The following is a 24,729-nucleotide window of genomic DNA, read 5'->3' as shown; positions in this document are numbered from 1 at the left end:
TCGGCCGCGCGGTTAATATAGTAGTAACGACCTAGCAACTATAGCTACTCGTATACAAGTTGCCTCTATCTCTCGGCAACACCGTTAAGAACGTCGCGCTAGTAAATATCTACCTCCTACCCCTACTATCGCTAAAGTCCTCGTAGGCTAGCAGTAATCCTTATAAACCGTTTAGCTAACCTAACAAGTTTAGCAGTAGTCTTTATAAACCGTTTAGCTAAGCTAGCAAGTTCAGTAGCAGACTTTACAAACCCTTTAGCTAAGCTAACAGACCGACTACGGTAGTAATCCCCCTCTACCGAGCTCTACCTTTAGTAATATTAGCCTACCTACTAGAGATCTAAACTATCTACTAATTCGCAATGCTCGACGTTAGTTTAAATATAGTATCTGCGACTAGCTACGCGCTATTGCCCGCAAGTACAACGTACCTAAGGCAGATCCGGGTATTAACGTCTGCTATTACTGCGCTAAAGGAGATAGCAACGAGGCCGATTAATATAAGTAGTATATTCTTCGTCGATACGAGACAAAGCGTTACGAATTCTACTTACCTAACGGCTCTTAGGAACTCGAGAACTGTTATATAGCCTACCGCATTCTTCGTAATAATCTACCTTATCGTATACCTCGACCTAGATAACGCGACCGTGCACGTATAGACCGCTATAAGCAGGACCTACGCGACTACTTCCTTACTACCGATCTAGTCGATCTACCTATCTAAGTTCGCACTAATCTTAATAGCTAAAAGGCTCTTGCCGATATTAACTATAGTTTAGTTTAGGACTTCTTCGAGGCATTAGAAGCTAAAGAGATAGAAACATACTAGAATAAAGAGCTATAGAAGGGATGTAAAGAGCGTTAGTTTAATATATAGCTAGATACCCGCCGAGACTCTTCTATATACTAAATTTGCAAGAAGTGTCGTATAACACGCGATAATAGCAAGCGATCTAAAGAGCCCGATCTTATATCGTTAGCCAATCTTATAGACCTAGGAGAATACCCGGCATACCTACTAAAGCTTACGATAATTAAAGAGGTTCTAATCGTACGCGTCTATGTCTATATCGAGTTGCGATTAATTAAGGGCGCCTAGTACCGATATAAGAACAATGTCGTTAACTTCCTCCGCGATACGGGCAAGCTTTAGTAAGAACTTCCGTTGCTTCCTAAACACCTAGAGACTGTTCTCCTCCGACTAGCGCAAGGCGATAAGACTACGAGGCGTATCTTTAAACGCGACTTTCGTGTTCGGTAGGCTATTGTTCGTTAGTAGTTACGCTTCTTAAAAGACAACTATAAAGGATACTCTAACGTCCTCCTAGACGAGAACCGCCTATCTAGCTTACCTAAGGATAATAATATTATTAATCGCGTTAATGTTTAATACTATATAGAAGATAACATTCTACTATCGCTACCTCTAAACGCATTAGGCCTATATCCGCTGTTAGAAGAAGGCAATACCGATGTTACTAGCTAGGAAGAAGATAACCTTGCTAACTACCCTTTCGAGTTAGCGCTGCCTTAAGCTCGTCTACCTAAGGATTAACGCTAGCAATTGTAAGAAGTCGTAGATTAGTAGGAGCAATAGCGGCAGGCGAAGGACGATAAGCTTCGCCTATAAGCTTCTTAGTACGATAGTCTAGGAGATGCCCTATAGAATTACCTAACGTTGCCGCTATACGATCGTATACCGCTTTCCGAGTTTAACAAATCGATAGTATTGCTATCCCTCGCCTTCCTATCCCTCTATCTAATAGGCGTAGCTAACTTCGTAGAATCCCGGCAGCGTACTATATCGTACGAGGAATACATCGAGTATATACTAAAGTATTAAGACGGCCGCTTCGTATAGTATATACGCTTTCGATACGTCGCTTTAAATACCTCTATAAGACGCTAGACTAACCGAATCGCGGACTTCGTCGTATAACAGAATCCTAACTATTAGGATATCTCCCTTAAGGACCTGAAGGCGGCTCTAGCTTTATATAATAACGACGAATCTAAGAAGGTGTTGTCTAACCTTATAAGACACGCTAACAAATTGCGAGGAACACGTATATACTAGATTAGCAAGCGTAAGCAGCTTAAGATCTATATTATAGCTCTTAGTACACCTTATCTGTTCCTTACCTTTAGCGCTATAGACAATTAGTAGTAGTCTCTGCAAAAGCATATGCCTAACATCCCTACTGGTAATAATTACTAGCGGCGAAAGATCGCACGCGACAACGTACGAGACAATCCGGCAATCGCTATATATTACTACTATCGTCGCTATACTGTTCTTTAACAGATAGTGCTCGAGCCTAAATTTGGCATTATAGATTACTAGAATCGGTTCGAATTCTAGGTACGTAGTAGCTCTTATAACTATAGCATATACTAGCTCTAAACCGATATCGATCCTAAAATATAGTATAATCTCTTACCTACTAGCAGACCGCACTAGTCTTGCTAAGTTTTAGGGCCGTTACGTTACTGCTTTCTAGCTAGACCCCGATCGTACCGGTCTACAACTAGGAGAGCCTATAGTGCTATCTATGCGACCGAATGAACTGCGAAACATAGCGTATTTGTTAATATTAAACCTAAACAGAGTCTAGCGTTATTAATGCGGTTATAAATACTACTAGCGTAAGAATAAGGATACTAGTGCTCGTAGCTGTCGCTTCTATTATCCTCGAGACCTCTACGACGAAGTACGCATTTCTCGAGACCTTAACCTACGCTATTTTATATATAACGGACCTCGCAATAATCCCTAGATAAATAGCTACAACCGTACTGTTTCTATAGCTTAGCTTACGAATACCGACTTCGCCCTATGCACTTCTAAAGGCACTGTTATAGACTATCTCGCTAAATACTATAGCAAGGTAGAGAAGCGTAGTGCCCTATTACTCGATATCGCTAAGTAGCTAGGTCCTTACCTCTAGAACGCTAATCGCCCTATAGTCTCTTTCTTTATAAAGATAATAAATAAGTTAATCGGAGAGCGGGATATCTCGGCATAGGAGGTATGCTACTAGTTACTTAGTTTACCTCTTTTATAAGGATCGCGGTAGGTATAGAGTTTCGATTATCGCCTTCCTAAGCACTAGGCAAAGGTTAAGCGGTACGATAAGCACGCTAGTGAAATCGTTATATAGGGCAAGTTACTATTGCTAAAGTATATCGATCGTCTTAGTATTCCTCTAGTAAAGTTTACTAAATTAGACCTTCTTAATCGGCCTAACTTAACTCTCTTTGAGTTTCTAACTCGGTAGGACTTTAGCACTTTTAAGATACGCCCTCGCGTAAAGGCTCGCCTACTTAACTACTTCCCTAAGTACTCTAGCAATCGGGGGGAAGATAATAGTACCTATAGAGACTATTGTCGCACTAAGGTCGTATTACATTACCTATTCGATAGTTAATACCTAGCCCTTCTATATACTTTTAGCGATTATCCCGAAGAAGAATTCTATACGTAGTAAGAAGCTTACGCTTAGTGCTCTGACAATTATACCTACCCCTTTAACTACTTTAGTGTTAATCTTCCTTTGCCGATAGAAGACCTCTTTAAAGAGGAGCACTATAAACCGGAAGAAGAGGAAGCTAAGGGTAAACTTCTCGCCCGGGCTATCCCTAATCGCAATCTTATAGAAGAAGAAGACCTTAACAATCTTAGCAATCGTTAGTTAGATAAGGATTACGATTGGACTCCTTATATCGGACGTTATAACCTTAGACATTAGCTCAAGGATTGGTAGAAGAACAAGCGTAGTACTAGTAGTGCTTATTAGAAGATTAGTAGTATTGCAAACTTGTAGTAGAAGGTTAATAGCCTGTCCCTAGAACAGCGGCTTTAGTACGATCGGATCTATAACTACGCTAACGAGTTGATTAATAGCGCTACTATCCCGGATCCTATCTTACTAAATATTAATAGTAAGGCCGGTGTTAGGAAGTCCTATATAATCGAGCTTCTATCTTCTACTATCGAGGAAATAGCAGAACAATAGGGCTCCTCTAGTGTAGTGCAACACTAACTAGGCAATCCTATTATGCGGATCGCTCTAACTAGTGCTGCTGCTTTTAGTATTAAAGGGTCGACTATCTATTCGGCCTTGCGCCTCCCTTTAACTATAAAGGAGTATATACCGCTTAAGGGCAAGGCGTTGTCTAGTTTCTAGGAACATATAAATAGCATTCTCTATATTATTATCGATAAAAAGTCGATAATTAACTTAGTAGAACTGTACTAGATCGACAAGCGATTACGACAGGTTAGATAGTAAGACCTAAGCTACTCTTAAGAAGACTAAGACGATCCGGAAGTTGATACCTTACTACTATTCGGAGGTTTTACTATATGCATATATAGCGACTTTAGTTAGCTTCTTCTAATTAGAGGTCGCCCCCTGTTTAGCAGACTAAGCCCTACCGACTTACCTAAGGTTGTCCTAGGGCGTTATATATAGCATCTCTTCGATAAAACTATTTAGCTAAATACTATTTAGCGTTAACAAGGAAACGACCTAGCGGCACAGGCATTTAAAGCTGCCCTAGAAGGCCTACGTGCAGGACTAGGCAAGTTAACTATTTAGCAATAGTCGACCCTTACGACCCGTATTCGAGATCCTTCCTGCCCCTATTTATAGGAATTCAAGGATGCTATCCGCCTGTTTAGTTATAAGAAGCAAGTGTTAACTATCAACTATACCTCTATACGTAACACTTAATAGCCGATTAAGCCTGTTAAGGCCGACTAAACTAGCCGCTATACTTATTAGGCTAATTACGAGACTAGCGGAAACCTGTATAAAACTCTTCCTCTCTATATTAACGCTCGAGTTATAATAACCGAGAACCTTTAGGTATAGCAGGGTATTGTTAATAGCACTCTCGGTACTGTCCGCGATATTATCTAGGCTTAGGACTCTACGCGCACTAATTAAGAGGTTATCGATAAAGATATGCTAGCTATCGTATTAGTTAAGTTAGACAAGTACTTTAGACCGACTCTTAATTAGGAAATCGACGGCTTAGCCCCTAATATAGTGCCTATTGTACTATCTCGGCGTAAGTAGAAGTATAACGACCGCTCCGATAGTTAATGTACTCGTACTTAGTTTCCTTTAACTATCGCCTATGCTATTACTATCTATAAGGCGCAGGGTATAACACTAGATAAGGGAGTCCTCGATATCTCTAGGAAGGACTTTACGCCTACTTTAACATATGTCGTATGCTCTCGGTTCCGTAATCTTACTAATATCCTCTTCGACGAGCCTTTTAACTATAACTGCTTTAAAGGCAAGCCGCATAAGTCGCATATTAACCGCTATACGGATTATATCCGTCGTAAGAAGCAGCGAGCTCTGCTACCTAGAGGGATCCTTTCCTCTAATCTACCGTATCCGGACCCCGAGGTAGCAAAGCGCGAGCGTAATCTATAAACCGTATAAAGCTAGCAATAACGCCGCCTTTAGCAGTAACGCGTACGAGAACATACCTAGGAAGAGGCGCTTCGTCGGCGGTAGTAAGAGGAAGAGGAAGAAGCACGCCTTAAGGCAGACTTAGTTAAGATTGCTAAGATAGAATCTCGTAGTCTAGGTAATAACCTACTATCGTCCGAGGAAGCCGCTCTTCTAGTCGCCTCTATCGCTTTCCTTAAGCGTATACTGCCGACTTTAATAGTACCTAGATAGTACATCCGCTTCGGAGCACTATCTTATAGATTTATAGAGGTCTATAGCCGCCGCCTTAAGGGCAGCACTTTTACTAATGCCCTCCGCAATATATAGTTGCGTAATAAGCTTACTTATAAACCCTATAGAGTTAAGCTCGTACCGCGTACTAATCTAGACCGTCTTAGCGATCGGCAGGTTGCTAGCGAGTTCCTTAATAATAAGACCTTCTAGCGCAACGTTAATGCTAATCGCTAAGCCTAGCAGCAATCGTAGGTAACCTACCCGAGCTACCTTCTTCGAGGTAGTAATGTTGTCGATAGCGACCCGGTAACCTAGCTAGAGCAAGGTACTTAGGAAGAGTAAGGCATACAGTAGGAGCAAGATAGACAGCAGAATACATTAGATAATAAAGAGATTAACGAAGAGATACGTATTTAGATTACAATCGCGGAGGAACAGATGCGTTAACAGGCCTTTAATACTAGATTGCGTCGCAATTAGGAGGAGGACTTAGCTATAGCGCAGACATAGGACGATAAGCAATTTAAGTAGATAGAATGTAATATATTAAAGCGCTTTTAGCCCTAATCTAATTAGTTCTCGATCTCTACGCCGTCGCTCCGCTCGATTAGAACAAGTACTATAGGGCTTAAACGATACTTTATATACTAGCTCTTCCTCGGCTAACTAAAAGCTATCTTTATTACTTGAAGCTAGTAGTTAAACGTCTAGAAGGTCGTTATCGATTAGCAACGGATTAGCGACCTTATTAGCTATTTCCTATATAGGTCCTTATATAGGCTATTCTTCTTGCTAAGCTAGAAGCCGCTAGACTATACTAGTAGCCTCGGTAGGCGACGGAGCCTCGTTACTTATAGAATTGAACAAAGCCGGTATAATAGACTTAAGGGTAACAAACTCGTTCTTAGAAGGATTATTAGGATTAGTATATAGATCTATGCTATTTAGAAGCAGAAGGTTACTATCTAACTTAATAAACTAAACATCCTTAGAAGCGATAACCTTATATTAATTAGGCAGGTAGATTATGTACTTTCTAGAGTCTACAGAGCCCTTAGTATAGCTAACTAGCTTGCTAACAAGACCTCTACTATCTATCTTCTTTCTACGAGCGACACTGTAATCGTATATAATAGCAGTACAGCTATAGGCTCGAAGGTGCTAAAGGCGTAGCTGCTTTCGAGACTAATTGAGCTCCCTAGCTACAATAGTATAGGGGCTAAGACCTTCTAGGGTTCTAGGTGTAATATTAAGAACCTATATAGCGGAGGCAATAGTATATAGCTATAGAGACTTTAGAAGGTTAGCCTGTAGCATTATCTTTCTCGCAGTCGTATATACGATGTAATTGCTAACCTTAGTAAGGCTATTCTAAGTTAATAAATAAGGTGCAGTAACTTATAGTATAATACCCTCGTCTCGAGCCTAATTTAATAGCTAATTTCCGCCGTATTTACCCCCTCTATCGAGGCGGTAGATTGGGATTAAGTAACTAGTCTATATACGGATATATATACGATAGTCCTTAATAGCTACTATAGCCCCTAACTTAAGCGTACTAGCATATTCGTGTCGATAGCCTAACTTAGCGTATATAAACAGTATAAAATAGCGCTCCTGTAACAGACTAGGATTAGTAATAGTAACTACATCTATACAGACAATGTAATAGATCGTAGATAGTCGTACGCGTAGCAGCCGATTGTATTCCTTGTGTAATATAGCTATACGACAGGCAATGCAGTTACGGAAGTCGTTCTTAGCGCTAGTAATAACAATTTAGCCCTTAGACTCTATTCTTAGCAGCTTGCGGTAATAAATATAGCTATATCGTAGATACTACTCTTCTATCGTATCTGTTAGCACCCCCGAAGTTACCCCCTTCTTCGATAGAAGCGTAACAACTTAGCTATCCGGTCCGGAGGTTAGTACATATAGATAGGGAAGACTATTCTTTCGGTATGTCTAAGCAATAGTAACCTCCGAGCCGTTAATAATAGTAAATAGCACGCGCTTGTCGTTCCGATAGAAACAGCCCTTATCGGCAAGCTTCTTAGTAGATAGGAGGTTAGCTGCTAGACCTAGTATATATAGTATATTAGACAACTTTATACTGCTTATACTACGTTTATTAACTACCTTAGTCTAAGCCATTCCGACTATCGTAGTATACTTCGTATTGCTACTAAACCGGATAGGAATATAACAGCCTTCGTATTTAATAAGCAATAAAGGGTTATTAACTATATACATACTAGTATCTAAGTCGACAACCTAATTAGTAGTACGAGTCGCTATAGTAAGTGCTATAGAAGCTGCGTTACTAATAGTAATCGCATTAAAGGCATAGTTGCTGCTTAGGTCTAATAACACCCCCGAGGTAGCATTAGCTATATATAGCCCCTAAGTACTATTCTAACTAGATAGCGGCTACTGCTAAGCAGTTAGTCTACGCTGCTACTATTGCTATACTGCCTTCTTCTTAGCCTTCTACTATTTACGACGCAGTCGGTCTTCCTCCTTTAGGTAAGAGTACTTAGTATAGTAGCGGTTAGAAGGGTGTAACCTCTAATAATAGGCGCACTTCTTACGGTTAGACTAATAACTATTCTAGTTGCTTCTACCGCAGCTACGACTATTATTGCTATTTCTGCGGCTACTACGACCGCTACGGTTCGAGTTACCTCGACCGCTATTATTGTTGCTATTGCTACCTTACTATTATAGTTGGCGCTAAAGACTAAAGAAGCTATTATATTAGGCCTAGTTTAATTAAGCTATATTCTTATTAAGTAACGCGCTAATAATATTGTTAAGGGTGTTGTTATTAATAGTGTATTCTAAGGCGCGCATCTGCTTACGGCGTATCTATACGAATGCCTCGTAGAATAGTGCGATCTATATAATAAATATATAGACAGCCTAATATTAGCTAATAGCTAATTTAGTGTCCTTTAAGGCACCGAGCTTCTTCTTATACTTATTATAGAACTTCTTAATATCCTTGCTATTATACCGAAGGGTAATATATTCCTAGTAGAGCATAAATTTAGTAGACCTACCTTTACTAGTATACTTCTTATATAGATAATCCTATACTACCTTAGAGATATCGAGTCTAAGTAACGACTGCTAGATCTCCGATATATAGTTAGCGAATATCTACGTACGCGCTAACTAGTCCTTTGCCTCCTATTTATCTTAGCGGTCTTTAAATTGCTCCTATGTTTTAGTAGATAATAGCTTAATCTTAGGCTTTAGGCGGGTCCCTTAGATATAGCGCTATACCTATATGCCTTTAAGGGCACCCTTAGCGGTATAGGCCTATACTAGATAATTCTCCTTATTCTTTAGCTTAGGGATGTTGCTTATATAAGCGTTAGTAGTTATAGGGGGAGCTATTACGGACAGCGACGGCGATATAGAAATAAGACTATAGACTTATCTTAAGGATATAACGAGGCCGCCGATAGGCGCGCCTATATTATACTAGTATAGCAGACAGCTAATACTAATGTTAGAAACCGGTATAGCGGACAGCTAACACTAATAGTAGCCGACTCGAGTCTCGAGAGTAGCGAGGGCAGCGACGATATTAGTATTAGCGCAATTTTTAGTAACAAGCGTTATCTACGTAGCAATCGGATTAACTATTAGAAAACGTATAGAATGCGTTAGAAACGCAGGGGGCTTATAACTACTTGATGTAACTGATATATTCAGAAGAAGGACTAATCTATCTAGAAGTCCGAAGATGAAGTGCAGCAGTTGCAGCCTCAGGCATCAGGCACGTGATGGACCCTGACACCTGGGCATACACTCCAAGTATCTATGCACAAGGCAAACAGCGACGAGACAGATAGCGGTAAGGGCATATAGCGAGGCGCAGCACTCAAGCCTGTTCTATGCGCTTCGCTGGACCAAGTGAGGCCTTCCAGCCTCTAACGATACCCTTGTTACAAGGGTCTCAAGGTCTATCCCTTTGCCCACTTTCATCATCAAGGTGGAACTGTATCAAAAGTCAGACTCATTTAAGCAGCGGGCGCAGTCCAATTTGCCTTACGCACAGTCCAAAATCTGGCCCAAGACGCGTCGAGTGCGTAGGAGAGAGGGCGCAGCAGTGGCATTAAGCATTAAGCTCGAAGTCAATAGTGTCCTGAAAACCACTTCCGGGCACTGCCCACTGCCCAGGAGTTCTACTGAATCGTCTGTGTGAGGGCGGTCCCGGGGTATGGTTAAAACAGTTATGGCCCGGTTATCACGTGGTAACCTCTCTGCCACGAGTCGTGACAACAGAATTTTACTAAATCCGGAATGGTTACGACAGCAGGCCACTCGCCTTGTTTCTACGAAGCTTGAGTAATTCAGTAGTGAGGATGTTGTCACTATGTACTGTGTGTATATGTACGGCAGCAACATCGAAGGCGATGGCAGTCATAACAGACACTGTTCAATATCGCAGTTACGTCTGCAATTCCTGGCCCCGATGATGTCTCATAGTCTTCTCCAGGCAGTTCTGCTCGCCTTCGCCTTCGGTGCTGTATCATGTCTCGCAACCCCTGTGGTTCGACATGAGGTCCTTCAGGCGGCTTCTCTCGACAAGAGCGCAACAGGCTGCACCTTCTCTGGCTCGGATGGCGCCTCGCTTGTCAGCAAGTCCAAGTCTTCATGCTCAACAATCGTGCTCTCCTCCCTCGCCGTACCAGCTGGAATGACACTTGATCTGACAAAGCTCCAAGATGGCACACATGTTTGTTACAAGACTATGTGACCACGACGAAAGAAAAAGTTGACTGACGTTGCTCCCAGGTCATGTTCGAAGGTACAACCACTTTCGGCTACAAAGAGTGGGATGGACCTCTGGTCTCAGTCTCCGGTAACCGCATTACCGTTACTGGGGCACCAGGCTCAGTGCTCGACGGAGGTGGTGCCAGATGGTGGGACGGTCAGGGTAAGAACGGCGGCAAGACGAAGCCGAAGTTCTTCTATGCACACAAAATGACTTCATCTACGATCTCGAACATCAAGATCAAAGACTCCCCAATTCAGGTTTTCAGCATCGATCAAGCCAGCAATCTGAATCTCAATACAATCACCATCGACAACTCGGCCGGAGATTCTAGACATGGCCACAACACTGATGGGTTTAATGTCGGATCTTCCAGAGGTATAAACATCGACCGCGCGACTGTTCACAGTCAGGACGACTGCCTGGCCGTCAACTCAGGGTCCGACATCACTTTCAGCAACGGCTACTGTTCGGGAGGACACGGAATTTCTATCGGATCAGTCGGAGGTCACTCGGACAACTCGGTCAGCAATGTGCTTGTGACGAATTCCAAAGTCGTAAATTCAGAGAACGGCGTTCGAATCAAGACTGTCTCCGGCGCCACTGGAAGCGTTAGGGGAGTCACATACAGGGGCATCACGCTGTCTGGTATCACGAAGCACGGCATCGTCATTGAACAGGACTACAAGAATGGCGGCCCAACGGGTATTCCTACTAATGGTGTCTCGATCACTGGGTTGACGTTGAATGGAGTTACTGGGAGTGTTTCTAGGTGAGTGGGCACGATCGAAATTTTGCGAGGCTCGTCTGACTTTTGGAAAATTTAGTTCCGCGACCAAGATCCACATTCTGTGCGGAAGCGGTTCTTGCTCAAATTGGAGTTGGAAGGGTGTATCTATCTCTGGCGGAAAGAAGAGCTCGAGCTGCAAAAATGTGCCATCTGGAGCGACCTGCTAGCTCTGTGAATCTTGGCTTTCTGCTACAGTAATCTATGAGTAGTATTAAGAGCCTTCCATCACCTCATAACCCAGTACTAAAGGTGTCAACCAAAAATCTATCAAGCACTCGATCTAATGAGTTAGACCGCAAGCGTGCACACTGCACAGTGTGTTGTGTGGGTGCCTCCAAAGCTTGGCAGGCAACAAGGCAATCCTTAGCAGACAGCAACAGCAAGGAATATTACAATGCGCGAAATGTCGTGCTAACCCGTAGAACAGCCGCTATACCGCACACCCGAGGTTTGTTAGTGTTTCGCTAGCAAATAGTGGGTCGTAGGTAAATAGTATGCTCCTTCTAGCCTAGTAGTGTTCGTAGTATCGATTAGAGCTAAGAAGGAGGCTAATCTCGAGTCTATTTAATCTACTATCTCTTTAGTGCCTTTACCGCCTTTAATAAAGCCTCCGGACCGCAATAGACAGCCGCCTAAGCACAACATCGAGAAGCTAAGACAGATAAGTAAACAACCTCGCCGTCGCCGCCGTTAGAATACTATAGAGCTATCTACTAATAAAAACGACGACGCTCTACTAGATAAAGCTATAGCTAGAAGCGACGGTAAAGGCACTTAGGTTGCTAGTAACGAGGCTATAGACTAAGACGACTATATAGCGGCTAGCGAGGAAGATAAGGACGTAGAATAAGAAGAAGAAGAGCTATATAATATTACCCTACTATAGACTATTATCTATAGTCGCGAGACCTTAGCTAGCAAGCTATTAAAGATAACCTCCGATAACGACTGCGGCACTTATAAGGAAGAATGGTTATAATAGAAGGACGACGAGTAGTCGCGCCTTTAAGAGCAATATAAGGAGCCTCGCTTTAAGACTATTACGAAGGCTAATCGCTATCTAATATACCTTAAGACTAGGATATTAAGGGGTTGTATCCGAAGGGCGTTATATTAGCTCTATAAGTAGTATCTATAAGGCAAGAAGAACCTTACTATCTACCTAAGGGTACCTGTCTCTAGGAAGCCGCTGCCCCCGAGAACGCCTACTTCTTAAGGTCGTAGCAATAGTAGTAGCAACGTAACGCAATAGGCTATTCGCGAGCTTCGTGCGTCTTAACGAGCGGCTACTAGCGCTAGTAGTAGCTTATAAGAGGTGGATTTCGACGCGGAAGAAGCGATACCTATACCTAGCGGCGATTATTAATATCTATTACGTAACTGGTAGGTCTGTAAGGATAAGGCTTGTCCTAACCGCAATAGCTATTATTAGGTAAATAGAAGCTAAAGATAGGAGAATTATGTAAAGATTAGTCCTAATGTGCTTATATAATAGGCGAAGGCTATTCGAATAGGCTATAATCTACTAGATCTAACGGCGCCGCCTATAACGATTAACTATCTAGGTAAGAGCCTAGCGGCTATAATAATGAGACAGAAGGCAAGGGCAGAGGTTGCCGCTAGCGGCAATCTAAGGACTATAAAGGGCACTGCTATTAGTAGTAGCGTAATTACTATCTATAATTACTTAGCGCCCTATTCTAAGCGACTAACTAAGAAGCTACGGGCCGACGGCTGTGCGTCTAGTCCTGTTAGATCTAGTACTATAGCGCCTTCTAGTCCCCTTGTTAGTAACACTACTAACCGTATAATAACGCCGCCGGACATTTAACTTGTTATATTCTTTAACTAGCTAAAGCGACAAGACCGTAACAGCTAGAGAGAGCGGAAGACTAATATAAGGGCAATCTACGGGGTTTTAAAGGAAATAGATTATAGCCTAGACTAAGTATTAATAGTAACACTGTCTAAGTAGAAGGAATAGGGTTTAAAGGCAGGCTAATACAGCCGGATAATACGTGTCCTATAGAAGTATAACAAGGACGAGCGATCGCTATAGGAAGACCTATATTAGAACGCCGGCGTATAGGTTGTTGTAGGTCGGTAGGGCGGTAATACGGAAGTAGGATTTCGGACTTTGTTAATTATACTGTATCTTAGCGAGCATCTAGTATTTTTGTACGGTATAGGCGGGAGGTTCTTCGTTAGTATCGAGAGTATTAGACTATAATAAGAAATGCATTAATTACCTAGCGTAGTAGTATTGTTATAGGTGTCTGTCGACGATAGTTAATCGTAGCTTCGCGCACTAAGCCCGCGATTAGTAAAGGCGATATATCGGCGGTCTCGGAGGCCTTCGGTAGTGGGGTTAGTAGTGGAGTACAGCGATAGAAAGCCGCGATCTTCTAATATGTCGTTAGTATTATATCTTTATAACAACTGCATACTTTTTAAAACGGACAATAGGAGGTTGTTCGGCGGCATCGATAGTATTGTTTCCTACCGAAGAGATAATAAAGATGTATTATAGTAGTAGTATGTTAATAGCCTATTAGTCGTTATAGATCGCGGCTATCTAAGCGGGTACTCTCCGGATTCTAGCTAAAACGTACCCTTATACTAATAGCACTAATTTAAATAGCCTCGAGGTAATGCTAGCGACGGAAACGGCCTCTAAACTACTAAAATAAGGACTCTTCTATCGCAATAGTTACCGGTAGAATATTCGAGGTACGACAATTAGGTATAATAGTAGATTTTACTAACTTTTAGAAGATTGCCGATAGTTAAGGCGAAGAGGACCTTCTACGAGATGCTACTACTGTATTACCGTTAGCTAATTTAGCTAATTTAAGAAGCTTATTACTATAGCCGGTATTTCTAAATCTATAGCATATCGAGGCTATTATAAAGGACGTTGCTGCTAATATAGCACGTATTGTTATAGAAGAAATAAGACAGGAGATAGAAGAGTTAAAAGGCCGTATTGCTAAGTTAGAGACAGTCGTCGGTCTTAGTAAGACTATAGTTAAATAAGTAACTACAGTTAGCTATATTACATAACAATTCCTTTCTTATTAATAGCGATATCTATACCGCTAGAACTACGCTGCTACGTGTCTCGAGATAGCTGTCTCGTTAGCCTCCTTTACGGTATACTTAACGAAGTATCTAAAGTCCTCGAAGGCGCCTACGTCTTAAATATAGTACTTAATCTAGCTCTTTAGGCTAGCAAACGAGTTCTCGATTAGGTTATAATCTAGTAAGTATAGCGGCAAGTACTTTAACTAGATACTAGCGGCGGTGTAGAGGTCCTTTACTCGGTAACTCCTATAGATAGGTACGTTATCTATTACAAGCTACTAACCTAAACTAAGCTATAGTAGAACAGTAAACTCGAGCTAGTCTTCGAAGATAGCGGCAGTAATTAATCCTTAAATAACGAGGGTACCGTCGAGATAACTACGCGAAGTTATCGCTAGTAATATACTCTACCGCGTCGACCTCTACGTAGACGCGTTAAACTAATAAGGCAACCCCTTTAGTAAGTATCTAGTCTTCCGCTATCTAGTACGCTCGTTACTAGCACTCTCGTCTATATAATATACCTTATCTACGTTCTTACTAGTTTGCTATACCTCGAAGTCCTTACGTAGCTCTTAGTTACGCTTCTTCGCGATCCGTATACCTACTTTCCTCGTCTAGTTATAGCGCTCTAGCGTACGAGCGATAATATAGCGCGACGCGACAACGTCGAAGGTATCGTAGAGATACTAGATAATCTCGTCGTAGTAGGCGATAGGGCACTTAGTAAGGAACTCGAGGATACGCTAACTATATATTAGTACTAGAAACCGACTAAATCGCGACCGAATATATACCTCTTCGTATAGCGGCTTTAGGACTCGTTTCCGGCCTAACTTATTTAAATCCTTAATATATAATATACTAAACAACTTATACGTATTATAGAGCTTGTCTATATAGCGCCTAGAGAGGTTTGGCTATAGCGCAATCTCGTTATTCGACAAGGAAGTAGTATTAAAGAGGCGGAGGAGTTCCTATATCTACTAAGTAGGCAGTCTTGCTATAGCAACCGGCTTGCTAAGCAAACAACACCTAGGACTAGCTATACTACTAGAAATAGCGACAACATATATTAGAAGAGATAGAAAACGTTGTTGATACCCAGATCGCATTTTATACTTCTGTCTGCCTAGCTTTCCTACTAAAATTCAGTAGCAGGCGTAGGTTACACGAAGCAATATATACGAGGTGCGTACACCGGCGATTCTACGGGTTGGCACGACATTTCGCGCATCATAATATGTTTTTTCATGTCCACTTCCGGTATTCATCCGCCGCATTCTCCACGCTCACTGTCAACTACCACCCTGCTGCCCTCCGACTCCGACTCACCAAGGCCCTCGCGACCTCCGAATGGGGAACGGCAAAAGCGGTTAGATTCGACATAGCCGAGCGTTAGCAAGTTGTCAGAGAGGAGAGCATTTCCCGCTTGACCATGAGGTGCTCGGGAAAAGCTGAAAAAGGATGACATATCCTCAGCACTCTGCCAACAACATTTGAATCGCCATCCACAACAGCCTGACGATCCCAAGAGGGCCGTTTTCGATGACAAGAACGTTCTTTGCACATTGATACAGCGGACCTCAACAACCCACAGCCTCGCGGAAAAACTACAATGCCGAGAGCATCAGTGGCACGTGCTGCGCGTGCAGTCAACGGGCAAGTATGCCTCACTACTCCCTTGAGCAGGAGCGCGCGGAGAGCCAGTCTCGCTGCACCAGTTTTGCGATTTGCAACTCCATTTCAGCATCGTGTTAATGCTCATTGGCAGTATGCTACGATGACTCCAAGTCGGGCGATTGTTGCTTCAGAACCAGCAGCAGAACACCATGGAGGCGACAACTGGGCATTACAAGACATTCAAGTGCCAACTGAGCTCAAAGATGGCGAAATCTTGGTCGAGATGCTAGCTACGGGAATTTGCCACACGGACCTATCTTTGACAGCTCCAGGTCAAGGACAGACATTCCCAATCGTGCCTGGCCATGAAGGTTTGTAACCCGTGAGCGATAGGCGACAGCCACTGATTTATGCCAGGCTCCGGATACGTCAAAGCGGTAGGACCCAACGTTACAAAGCCAATCAAGCCCGGAGACCCGGTGCTGCTTTCCTTCGACAGCTGTGGTAATTGCAAGGAATGCCATGAGAAGCGACCGGCTTACTGCGATACATTCGCCCCGATGAATCTTTACGGCGAATCTGATGTGTTCAAATCAAGCGATGGCTCTTCTGGTATTGGCGCCAAATTCTTCGGGCATTCCAGCTTTGCCAAGCTGAGCCTTGTCAAGGAATCTACCGTTTTGCCTGCGAAGGACTTGATCAAAAGCAAGGAGGAATTGCAGCTATTTGCGCCGCTCGGATGCGGAATTCAAACAGGCGTAGGTGCGATTCTCAACCTAGTGAAGCCTTCACCGAGCGATACTGTGATGGTGACAGGACTTGGTGGCGTTGGCTTGAGCGCAGTAATGGTAAGGTCGCGTGATATCGATCAAAGCAAGCCATACTGATCAGCTCATGCAGGGCGCTAGAATCGCTGGTTGCAAACGTATCGTGGCTGTAGACAAGAATCAGGAACGCATCGATATGGCCATCGAGCTATTCGGGGCCACACACGGTCTGAACACAACTGATATCACGGACCTGACAGCTGCTATGAAAGAAGTTGCTGGAGGTCGAGGACCAAACGTCGTAATCGAGACGACAGGAGTGCCCGTGGTAGTGGAGAGCTCTTACTATTCTGTCGACACCCGTGGAGCGTATGTGCAGGTCGGCGGGCCTGTAAGCCCAGACTACCGCTTCTCACTCGACCTGGTCCAGCACCTTTTCCGAGGCATCAGGCTGTGGGGATGCGTGGAAGGCGACAGCTTTCCAGGAGAGTTCATTCCGGAGATGATCAAGCATTATCGCGCTGGAAAGCTGCCGGTTGATAAAATGGTCAAGTATTATCCGGCTGACGACTTCAAAACAGCATTGCACGATATGCATGCTGGCAAGACGATCAAGCCTGTTCTGTTATGGTAGCCCAAACGGCTGCTCGGACAGATTTGTGTCGACTCGCATCTCTTGAACGTCTTGGCTTTTGCGGCCTCGTCTTGCGATACTTTCGTGTTCCAGCCGGATTATGATACACGTTGTACTTTACGCGATGCCCATTGAGATCCGAGGATACGGCGTCAATAGATCTGCATCGAGAGCACGAATGAACGACCGAGCAGTCAGAACAACAATCTTGACGTAGAGATTCGATGAAATCTCGCATATAAGCGAGGCTGTCAGCCTGTGACGACACCCCACACCTCAGAACCGGTGAATGGCCACTAGCGTTTCAGGTTGCCTCCAAACACCACACATTTCTATGCACCTCCTCTCGCGCCATCTGCGGGCCTGGAGGCCTCTCTAATGTTGAAACACGAGGTAGGAGTCTGAGAACCTCAGGTCGTGGTAGTGTTCTCGTCAGGTGAGAAGCTTTTAAGATGGCATCTGTACGCTCTCCTCGACATGAGTTCATGCCCTGCGATTCATGATCAAAAGGATTGGATTTTGTTTCTTGCTTTTAAGAGTCTTCACAGAACTTGCACGCGAGCCGTGAAGGTGCTAATGGTCTTTGGGGTACGATGGAACAGGGACCCATGCAGTGGCGTAAGTCTTCGCAAACGACAAAGATGAGAATGGGACTCACACGCATCTGCACAGCTAGGGATTCGATTTCGACTGTCGACAGTGATATCAATCGGTCTAGTGTTGCGACGTCCTCCGTCTTCAGTCTCCAGTCTCGAGCGTCTTCGTGCACAACCTACTCCACGGGTTCTCTGATATCGGGGCAGATTGGCTATGATCTACCATATCTCACCAACATGGACCTTATACAAGAGTATAGAGCAGGCCAACAGCAACTCGTTCAGCTGAATACTCGGACACTTGCTGAGAAACAGGCCGACAACAAGTATGCCTGTTCTCACTGCCCAAATACGTTCAAGAAGAAGGCAGACCGGAAAAAGCACTTCCAGGATCGATGCACCAGACTTGGCGACGGCAGTATATGCCCTTCGTGTACTCATGTAGGCAGAAATGCTCATCAAGTAAGATTGCATCGAAGCAAGCATCGCCACCCGGAACCCATTGAACGCATTGCGTTGTCTCAAAAGCGAGCTTTTACCTGCTCTGACGACGGAAGGATCTACTACGACGCCAAGACATTCTTTCATCACTTTGAAAGTCTAGACTGTGCTCTCAACCACTACTCTGGAACGCATCATCATCAAGCTCGAGTCATTACGCTTCTTCAAGAAGGTCGCTACGCTGAACATGACCACCAAAACACCATTAATCTCCACGCGGTGCTTCAAAGGTGCTGCACTGCGAATGGGATAAGCCAGCATGGCTGGAAGGCATTGATTCGAACGCTACCTGACGAGATTGCTCTGGCTTATGCTGACCGGCTCGAATGGGGCCAGTGTCTGGATCGTGCTTCGCCATTATCGCGACTGGGCTACGACAGCAAGACGAAAATGGTAGCAGATATCCTGAAAACAGCTGCTGAGCATTACAAGGCTGCTCAAAATCTACAGCCAAGCTCAGAACGGTCCCCAGTCCCTCAAGCCTCGCTTCATGACAAGCCACTGCCGCCTTTCTTGCCTTCAAATCTTGATCTTGGTCCAGACATTGCAGGAGAGGATCTTGCGACGATGTACTTCAGCTCCTCAAAAGATTCTGGGGTCGACGACAAAGCTCGAACGATTGCATCAGACATCGAGATCCAGACCACGATGAAAGAACATGACCTGCCATTGCGATTCCTTGGCAGAACGGAAGATTACAGCCCTGCAGTGGCAGAGGTCAGACGAATGCTGGCTCCAAAAGCGACACAAAATGGCGCTACACATGATCGAGGTTCCGACGATCTCATTAATCAGGCTCCTGGTACCCCGATACCTGCTCTGCAGTCACCTCCAATTCGAAGGACTCTGGTGAGAAGGAAGAGACCACCTTCACTCGCAAGTGATCCACATCCCGATGCAATGGCTCGATACTTGATGCACGCAAACGACCGATCATTGGACATTGCTGTAGATGCTGAACCTGCAATTGCGAAGTCCAATCAGCCAGGTAGCTCAAGCTCATGGAAAGGTTACGACGACGACTTCTTCGACTTCACCAAGTACTGCAACGCACAAAAATCGCCCGACCAAGCTTCATATTTCGAGAATCTGACCGCTCTGCCCTCAACCCAAGCCAGTCCCAAGTCGCCCAGTCGTGCCAGGGCTTTCTTCCAGCACATATTCACGTCACCAAAAGACGCTCACATCGGAGAACCTTGCCCTATAACTGTACAAGTCGACGAAAGATTATGCCGAGACATGAAAGCAGAGAAATGGACGGATCAATGTACAGATCACATAAAAATGAAAAGACAAGGCGGGGAATGGAGTCGCTACAATCTCGAGGGCGGCAACTTCTTCCTAAAACCAATCAACCAACATTAATAATACGCCCCGCATACGAACGAATCACGAAGATCACGAAACAGACAGACTTTTTCACCACCCACTCTAATACAATCACGATCAACACACATCATCATCAATCATCATTACACATTACATAGAAACATATTCCCTTCCCACCCAAAAAAAATCTCAACCTCAAATCACTCACTCTCCTCCACCCGCCCAACTTTTATTCTTCATCTCACAACTCCTAAACCCATTCCGACACTCCCCCTCCCCACTCTCATGACTCCTATACATTTCCACTTTACCCCCAAAAGTATCAGAAGATCTCGACGAACTTGTTAATTTGACTTCGTAACTCCCGGCTTTGACGAGTTTGGATTCGAGGAGATCGAGATCGATAGAGCCTGAAGGTGGGTGGGAGATGTGGTGTGGGTGTTGCGAGGGACGGGCTGAGTCGTTGGGTGTTGTGCCGAGAGAAGGTTTTGAAGGTTTGGGGTTTTGAGGGGTCTCTGTGGTGTTGTTTTGGGAGGAGGAGGCGGAGCTAGAGGAGGAACTTGAGGATTCTGGGACTTCTTTTTCTTCTTCTTCGACAGCTGCGACGGCTGGTAACATTGCTGGGGTTGTTCTTGGAGAGACGCCACCGGTATGAATTGTGTTGGTAAAGGCTACGGTGTTCAGCTTGCCCGAGTTGCCGTAATTTTGGGAAGGGACCTCTTGTCTATCGTTGATGTCCTCGGTGTCACTGAATGCCGTCTCGCCACCTGGTCCGATTGGCATTCGTTCTGCCATGGGCTGGGTGCGATGGCGTTGAGCGGCACTCCAGTTGTAAGATGATATACCGGAAACGAGCTCTCGGCGTTGTTTGACCTACAAGATCACTATGTCAATACATCGCTTACCTTCGAGCTGTTACGCATGACAAACCTTCTGATCTTTGCCCAGCTCGGTCCAGTTATCATATCCTGGGTCCCCAATCGGCGCCAACTCAGGCTTGGGCACTGGCTCCTGCGGCAAAGGCACAGCGCTCTTCAGCTTGCCGATGGGATTTTCAGCATTCGTGTTGCCTGTCATCCCCATGGGCTCCTTCTGCCCATTGGATTCGAAATTCTTTCCTGGAGAGCTCACACGCTCCTTCCTCGGGACTAGTATTTTCGAAGAGCCCTTTTCTGGCGCAGACTTGACCTTGGCAACAACAGGCAATGTGTCTGGATCAGCTGCAAGCACTGCTTTCTGATGCGCTTGCGCCCTTTCCGAGAGCTTCCAATTGGGATCCTCACTCCATAGAGTAATTGACTGGCGAGTTCCTGGACTCTCGGAGAACTTAACAGAAGAGCAGTGATTGCTCGGTGCAAAGCGTGTATTCTTATCAAAAGTGACAACTTTGTTCAGAGCTTCGCCATCGATCAGATTCGTCTCCGATGATTCGAATTTGTCACCACCCGAGTCCTGGCTCGGAATCCTGACTTCCCCAAGGGCACTCCAAGTCATAGATCGAACAGTAGATGGGCGACTATTGGAACTGAAGCTCCCATTTTGAGGTGATGCATCGGGAAGGACACCGGGGCGTGATGGGAGCTTGCCTTTCGGGTCAATGCTACTTCCAGGAGTGGTGATTGCAGTATTGTTTCCGCTGCTGATGTTCGACCAAGGCGCACTCGAAGGCTCACTTGCCGCCGACATTGGCCCTGGAGAAGCGTAGATGACACCAGGCTCGTGACAAGCTAAGTCTTCTGTACCTGCTTGGTAGCCAGTGTCATTACTGACCACCTTGGCGAGCATTTCTCCGCTCTTCGCGACAGCTTTGCCGATGGCTGTGCCTCCATCCTGACATGTTGCGCCAGGCTGAGACAACGGCGTGACTGTCTCATCGGTCTTCTTGCCTAAGAGAGTTGCGAGTCTTGGCAACTTGCTCAACAAGCTACTCCTCTTCGAGGGCTTCTTGTGGCCGCTCTTTTCGCCGCTTTGCTCAGCGGCATTACTATCGCTAGGAAAAGTAGGTCAGTATCAACATTTAAGTTGCACTGAAAAGCGTTTGCATACGTCGAAGTCCCAGCCATTATGGGCTGCTAGTGTGTAGGAGCAGGTATGCGAATTGCGATCTGTGAAGTGTGTATGTTGTCGTCTTCCACTCATGCCAGGCTGGTGTATGTGTGTGCGAATACCAAGCGAAACAAGAGCTTCTTGTTGTGGTGTTGGGACACTGCTTCTAACTCCTGCCGATGACGACAGACAAGGCCATCAGGAAGTTGGCGGAACCATTGTTCGCGGCTATGAAATCTGGAAGGTTTGAGCGAATTGAGTCTTGCTGAGTGATGCTGCGCGAATTACGCTCGCCACTGGATTGATGATGACCAGCTGTAAGAACGTGAGTGGTGCTGTGTTTCTCGAATGAGACTTGGCAACCAAGCTTCGTTCGACACGAAAGCAGGACTCACGATGCGAGAACGTGTGCAGCCTTCGCCATGTGAGGATGTTGAGCATGTGCCATGGCTTACTGCAGATGCACATGGCACACGTCATGACTGTCTTTGAAAGTTGCTGAGCTCGAGTTGCCAACTCTGCCAATAGGCCTGCTGCCCCTGCGACAATTCACAGTGTAGAGGAGGATTTCTGCTAGGATACAGCCGCTCCTGAACCTCGAGCTAGCGTGCAAGTGTTCTCCCTAATAGGATTCGTTCGCGGCGGGGACAGGAGAGTCCAAGGATCGCTCTGTTGTAGCTCTGCACTCCTGGTGCTCAAACACCAATAGCTTCGAGGGACTCTGCCTTGGTGCATCGATATCTTGTCGTTCGAAGGCACAAACGAGCATGTCAGACTACCTCACTTCACACTCTGCTCCGGTATCCTGATACTAGCCTCCACACCCTCCAATCCCTCCCAAATCTTCCTCACCAAAACACCTGCAACACTCTCCACATCCACATCATCTCTCACGCCCTGTGCTCTCAAACTCGTAGCCTTCTTCCCCTCCAAGCCACACCCAACAATCTTCTCAAACCATCCCAGTTCCGTATCAACATTAAATCCAATCCCATGACTCGTAATATTCCGTCTCAAATGCACTCCCAACGCACAAATCTTATGATCCTCATCCGTCCAGACTCCAGGATTTTCTGTACTCATAGCTTTCACACCATAATGCGCACATGTAGCAATTACGCTCTTTTCTAAGAGGCAGACATATGATCGAGGGGTCAGACTGTGGCGTTTGAGATCGAGGATTGGGTATGCAATTAATTGTCCTGGTCCGTGAAAAGTTGTTTGACCGCCTCTTAGGGATTCGATGAATTCTGCTTGGCCGTATTTGGTGGGTTCTTCTAAGTATTTCTTTTGCTCTGGGCTCACGGTTCCGACTTCGCGGCGTCCGCAAGTGTAGACTGGATGGAATTGGGCGGTGATTATGGTCGGGTCGGGAGCGTGAACGGTTTGAGGATTTGCTTTGTGGGCGAGCAGCTTTTTGACGATGATGTCTTGGAGCTTGGAGGCGTGATTGTATGTTACTATGCCGGGCAGGTGGAGGTGTCGCAGGATCATTGTATGTTTGGAGAGAAGAGAGAAGGAGGGATTGGGTTCGAGATTGGGTTCGGAGATCAGATCTGTGAAACGCTTGGCGGGAACTACACACCTCTGCGCAAGACCAGCCTTACTGCTCGGTATAGTGCAGGCTCAATGACGAGACATTCGATCTTGCATGTCGTCCGCTACATTCTACAAGACTTGAGACTCGAGAGTGGTTGACGAGTTCGAAGGAGCAAGTAGCTTGGAAGTGGTTCAGACGTCGACAGCTCCACATTGAACAGTTCGCGTCAAAAATTGATGGCGCTTGATCAAAACTGGAAGCTCAACGCGTCCACACATCGCGATCGCGACTCCATCAACGTCACGACCAGAAAAGATTTAGGAAACAAACAGCCTCATCGCCCAAGATGAACAAAATATCAACAGGACGCATAGAGAAGCGCAAATTGCCCAAATCTGCCTCAATTTCCAAACGTCCACTCCTCCGCCCCTCAATCCCCTCACCATACGCCGGCTCTTCGCAACCAAAAGTCATATATGTCGGCAGCAAAACTCCCTTCCTCTCAGCAGTAAAACGGACCGAGAAGCTACTCCAGCTCGCCGACAAGAGACTCGTGCAGGCAGGGACGCAATCCGCAAAGAACAACTGGCGAAGAGGTCCGGACGATGAGATCCAAGCTATTGCTGAGGAAGTGGAGCATCTCAAGAAAAAGAAGGATGGGAATGAAGAAGTCGTGATCAAAGGGACAGGAAAAGCTATTTCTAAAGTTATGGGACTAGCGGTTTGGTTTCAGGAGAGGGAGGAGTATGTTGTGAGATTGAAGACGGGGAGTGTGGGGGCTGTGGATGATGTTAGATATGAGGAGGAATGCCAACAGTTGAAGGACCAATCGGGAGAATCAGATAGAACTACTGCCGCTGGAATTGAGAATGAGCAGCCTGATGAGGCTGTTGCTAAGAAGAAGCGGAAATCGAAAGAAGGTGTTACGAGGGTTGTTAAGAGGGAGGAGGATGGAGATGAGGATGGAAAGAGGGAGATTCGAGAGACTCAGATTCGCCAGGTGAGTGTTTTGGAGGTGTATGTGAGCTTAAGATGAGACCCGTGGGCATATCTGGTTGGGCTGCGGCGTTGCTTTCAAGATACCCCATACAGTAATGATATTGAGAAATTGCTTGCGTCAGCCTTGTGTTGTTGGCTATGACATGAGACACTGAAGATTTGAGAAGCCTGAAAGATCCATGGTATTTCCATGATCATACTTGAATATCCGTACTTCAGTTTGACTCAACATTTTTTGCCGTTCCAACTCCAAGGACGCCATCTCCGTACGCCAACTCCACACGCCACGCTTGTCGAATATGGATATGAATACTCTCATA

At 45.1% G+C, this 24,729-nt stretch overlaps 5 protein-coding genes across 5 annotated transcripts in view; 3 read left to right on the top strand and 2 right to left on the bottom strand.

The window, feature by feature from the left end:
- Window positions 1-10,200: 10,200 nt before the first annotated feature.
- On the top strand, window positions 10,201-11,457 carry MYCFIDRAFT_186861 (glycoside hydrolase family 28 protein; the record flags this gene model as incomplete). Its single annotated transcript, XM_007925741.1, has 3 exons — window positions 10,201-10,461; window positions 10,521-11,272; window positions 11,328-11,457. 3 exons carry the CDS (start codon window positions 10,201-10,203, stop codon window positions 11,455-11,457), a joined length of 1,143 nt encoding a protein of 380 aa, XP_007923932.1.
- A 4,703-nt stretch (window positions 11,458-16,160) lies between these two features.
- MYCFIDRAFT_119175 (uncharacterized protein) lies at window positions 16,161-17,398 on the top strand (the record flags this gene model as incomplete). The annotated part of the gene is made up of 3 exons (XM_007925740.2): window positions 16,161-16,368; window positions 16,415-16,845; window positions 16,898-17,398. Coding segments are annotated over 3 exons (1,140 nt in total), but the record flags the coding sequence as incomplete, so codon positions are not given.
- A 5,252-nt stretch (window positions 17,399-22,650) lies between these two features.
- MYCFIDRAFT_29592 (uncharacterized protein) lies at window positions 22,651-23,364 on the bottom strand (the record flags this gene model as incomplete). The annotated part of the gene is made up of 1 exon (XM_007924151.1): window positions 22,651-23,364. One exon carries the CDS (start codon window positions 23,362-23,364, stop codon window positions 22,651-22,653), a length of 714 nt encoding a protein of 237 aa, XP_007922342.1.
- Window positions 23,365-23,756: 392 nt separating this feature from the next.
- Window positions 23,757-24,446, top strand: MYCFIDRAFT_30093 (uncharacterized protein; the record flags this gene model as incomplete). Its single annotated transcript, XM_007924172.1, has 1 exon — window positions 23,757-24,446. The coding sequence occupies one exon, from the start codon at window positions 23,757-23,759 to the stop codon at window positions 24,444-24,446; it is 690 nt and encodes a 229-aa protein (XP_007922363.1).
- The window catches only part of MYCFIDRAFT_162375 (uncharacterized protein), a 1,318-nt gene continuing 1,010 nt past the window's right edge, over window positions 24,422-24,729 (bottom strand). The window contains exon 3 of the mRNA XM_007925739.1: window positions 24,422-24,723. Within this exon, the coding sequence (XP_007923930.1) occupies window positions 24,546-24,723 (178 nt within the window). The 3' untranslated portion in view covers window positions 24,422-24,545. The remainder of the gene's footprint in view (window positions 24,724-24,729) is intronic.

This window comes from Pseudocercospora fijiensis (genome assembly GCF_000340215.1).
Source record: "Pseudocercospora fijiensis CIRAD86 unplaced genomic scaffold MYCFIscaffold_2, whole genome shotgun sequence".
Lineage (NCBI taxonomy): Eukaryota > Fungi > Ascomycota > Dothideomycetes > Mycosphaerellales > Mycosphaerellaceae > Pseudocercospora > Pseudocercospora fijiensis.
Note: the sequence above shows the minus strand (reverse complement) of the source record. Positions and strands in the feature narration are given on the sequence as shown.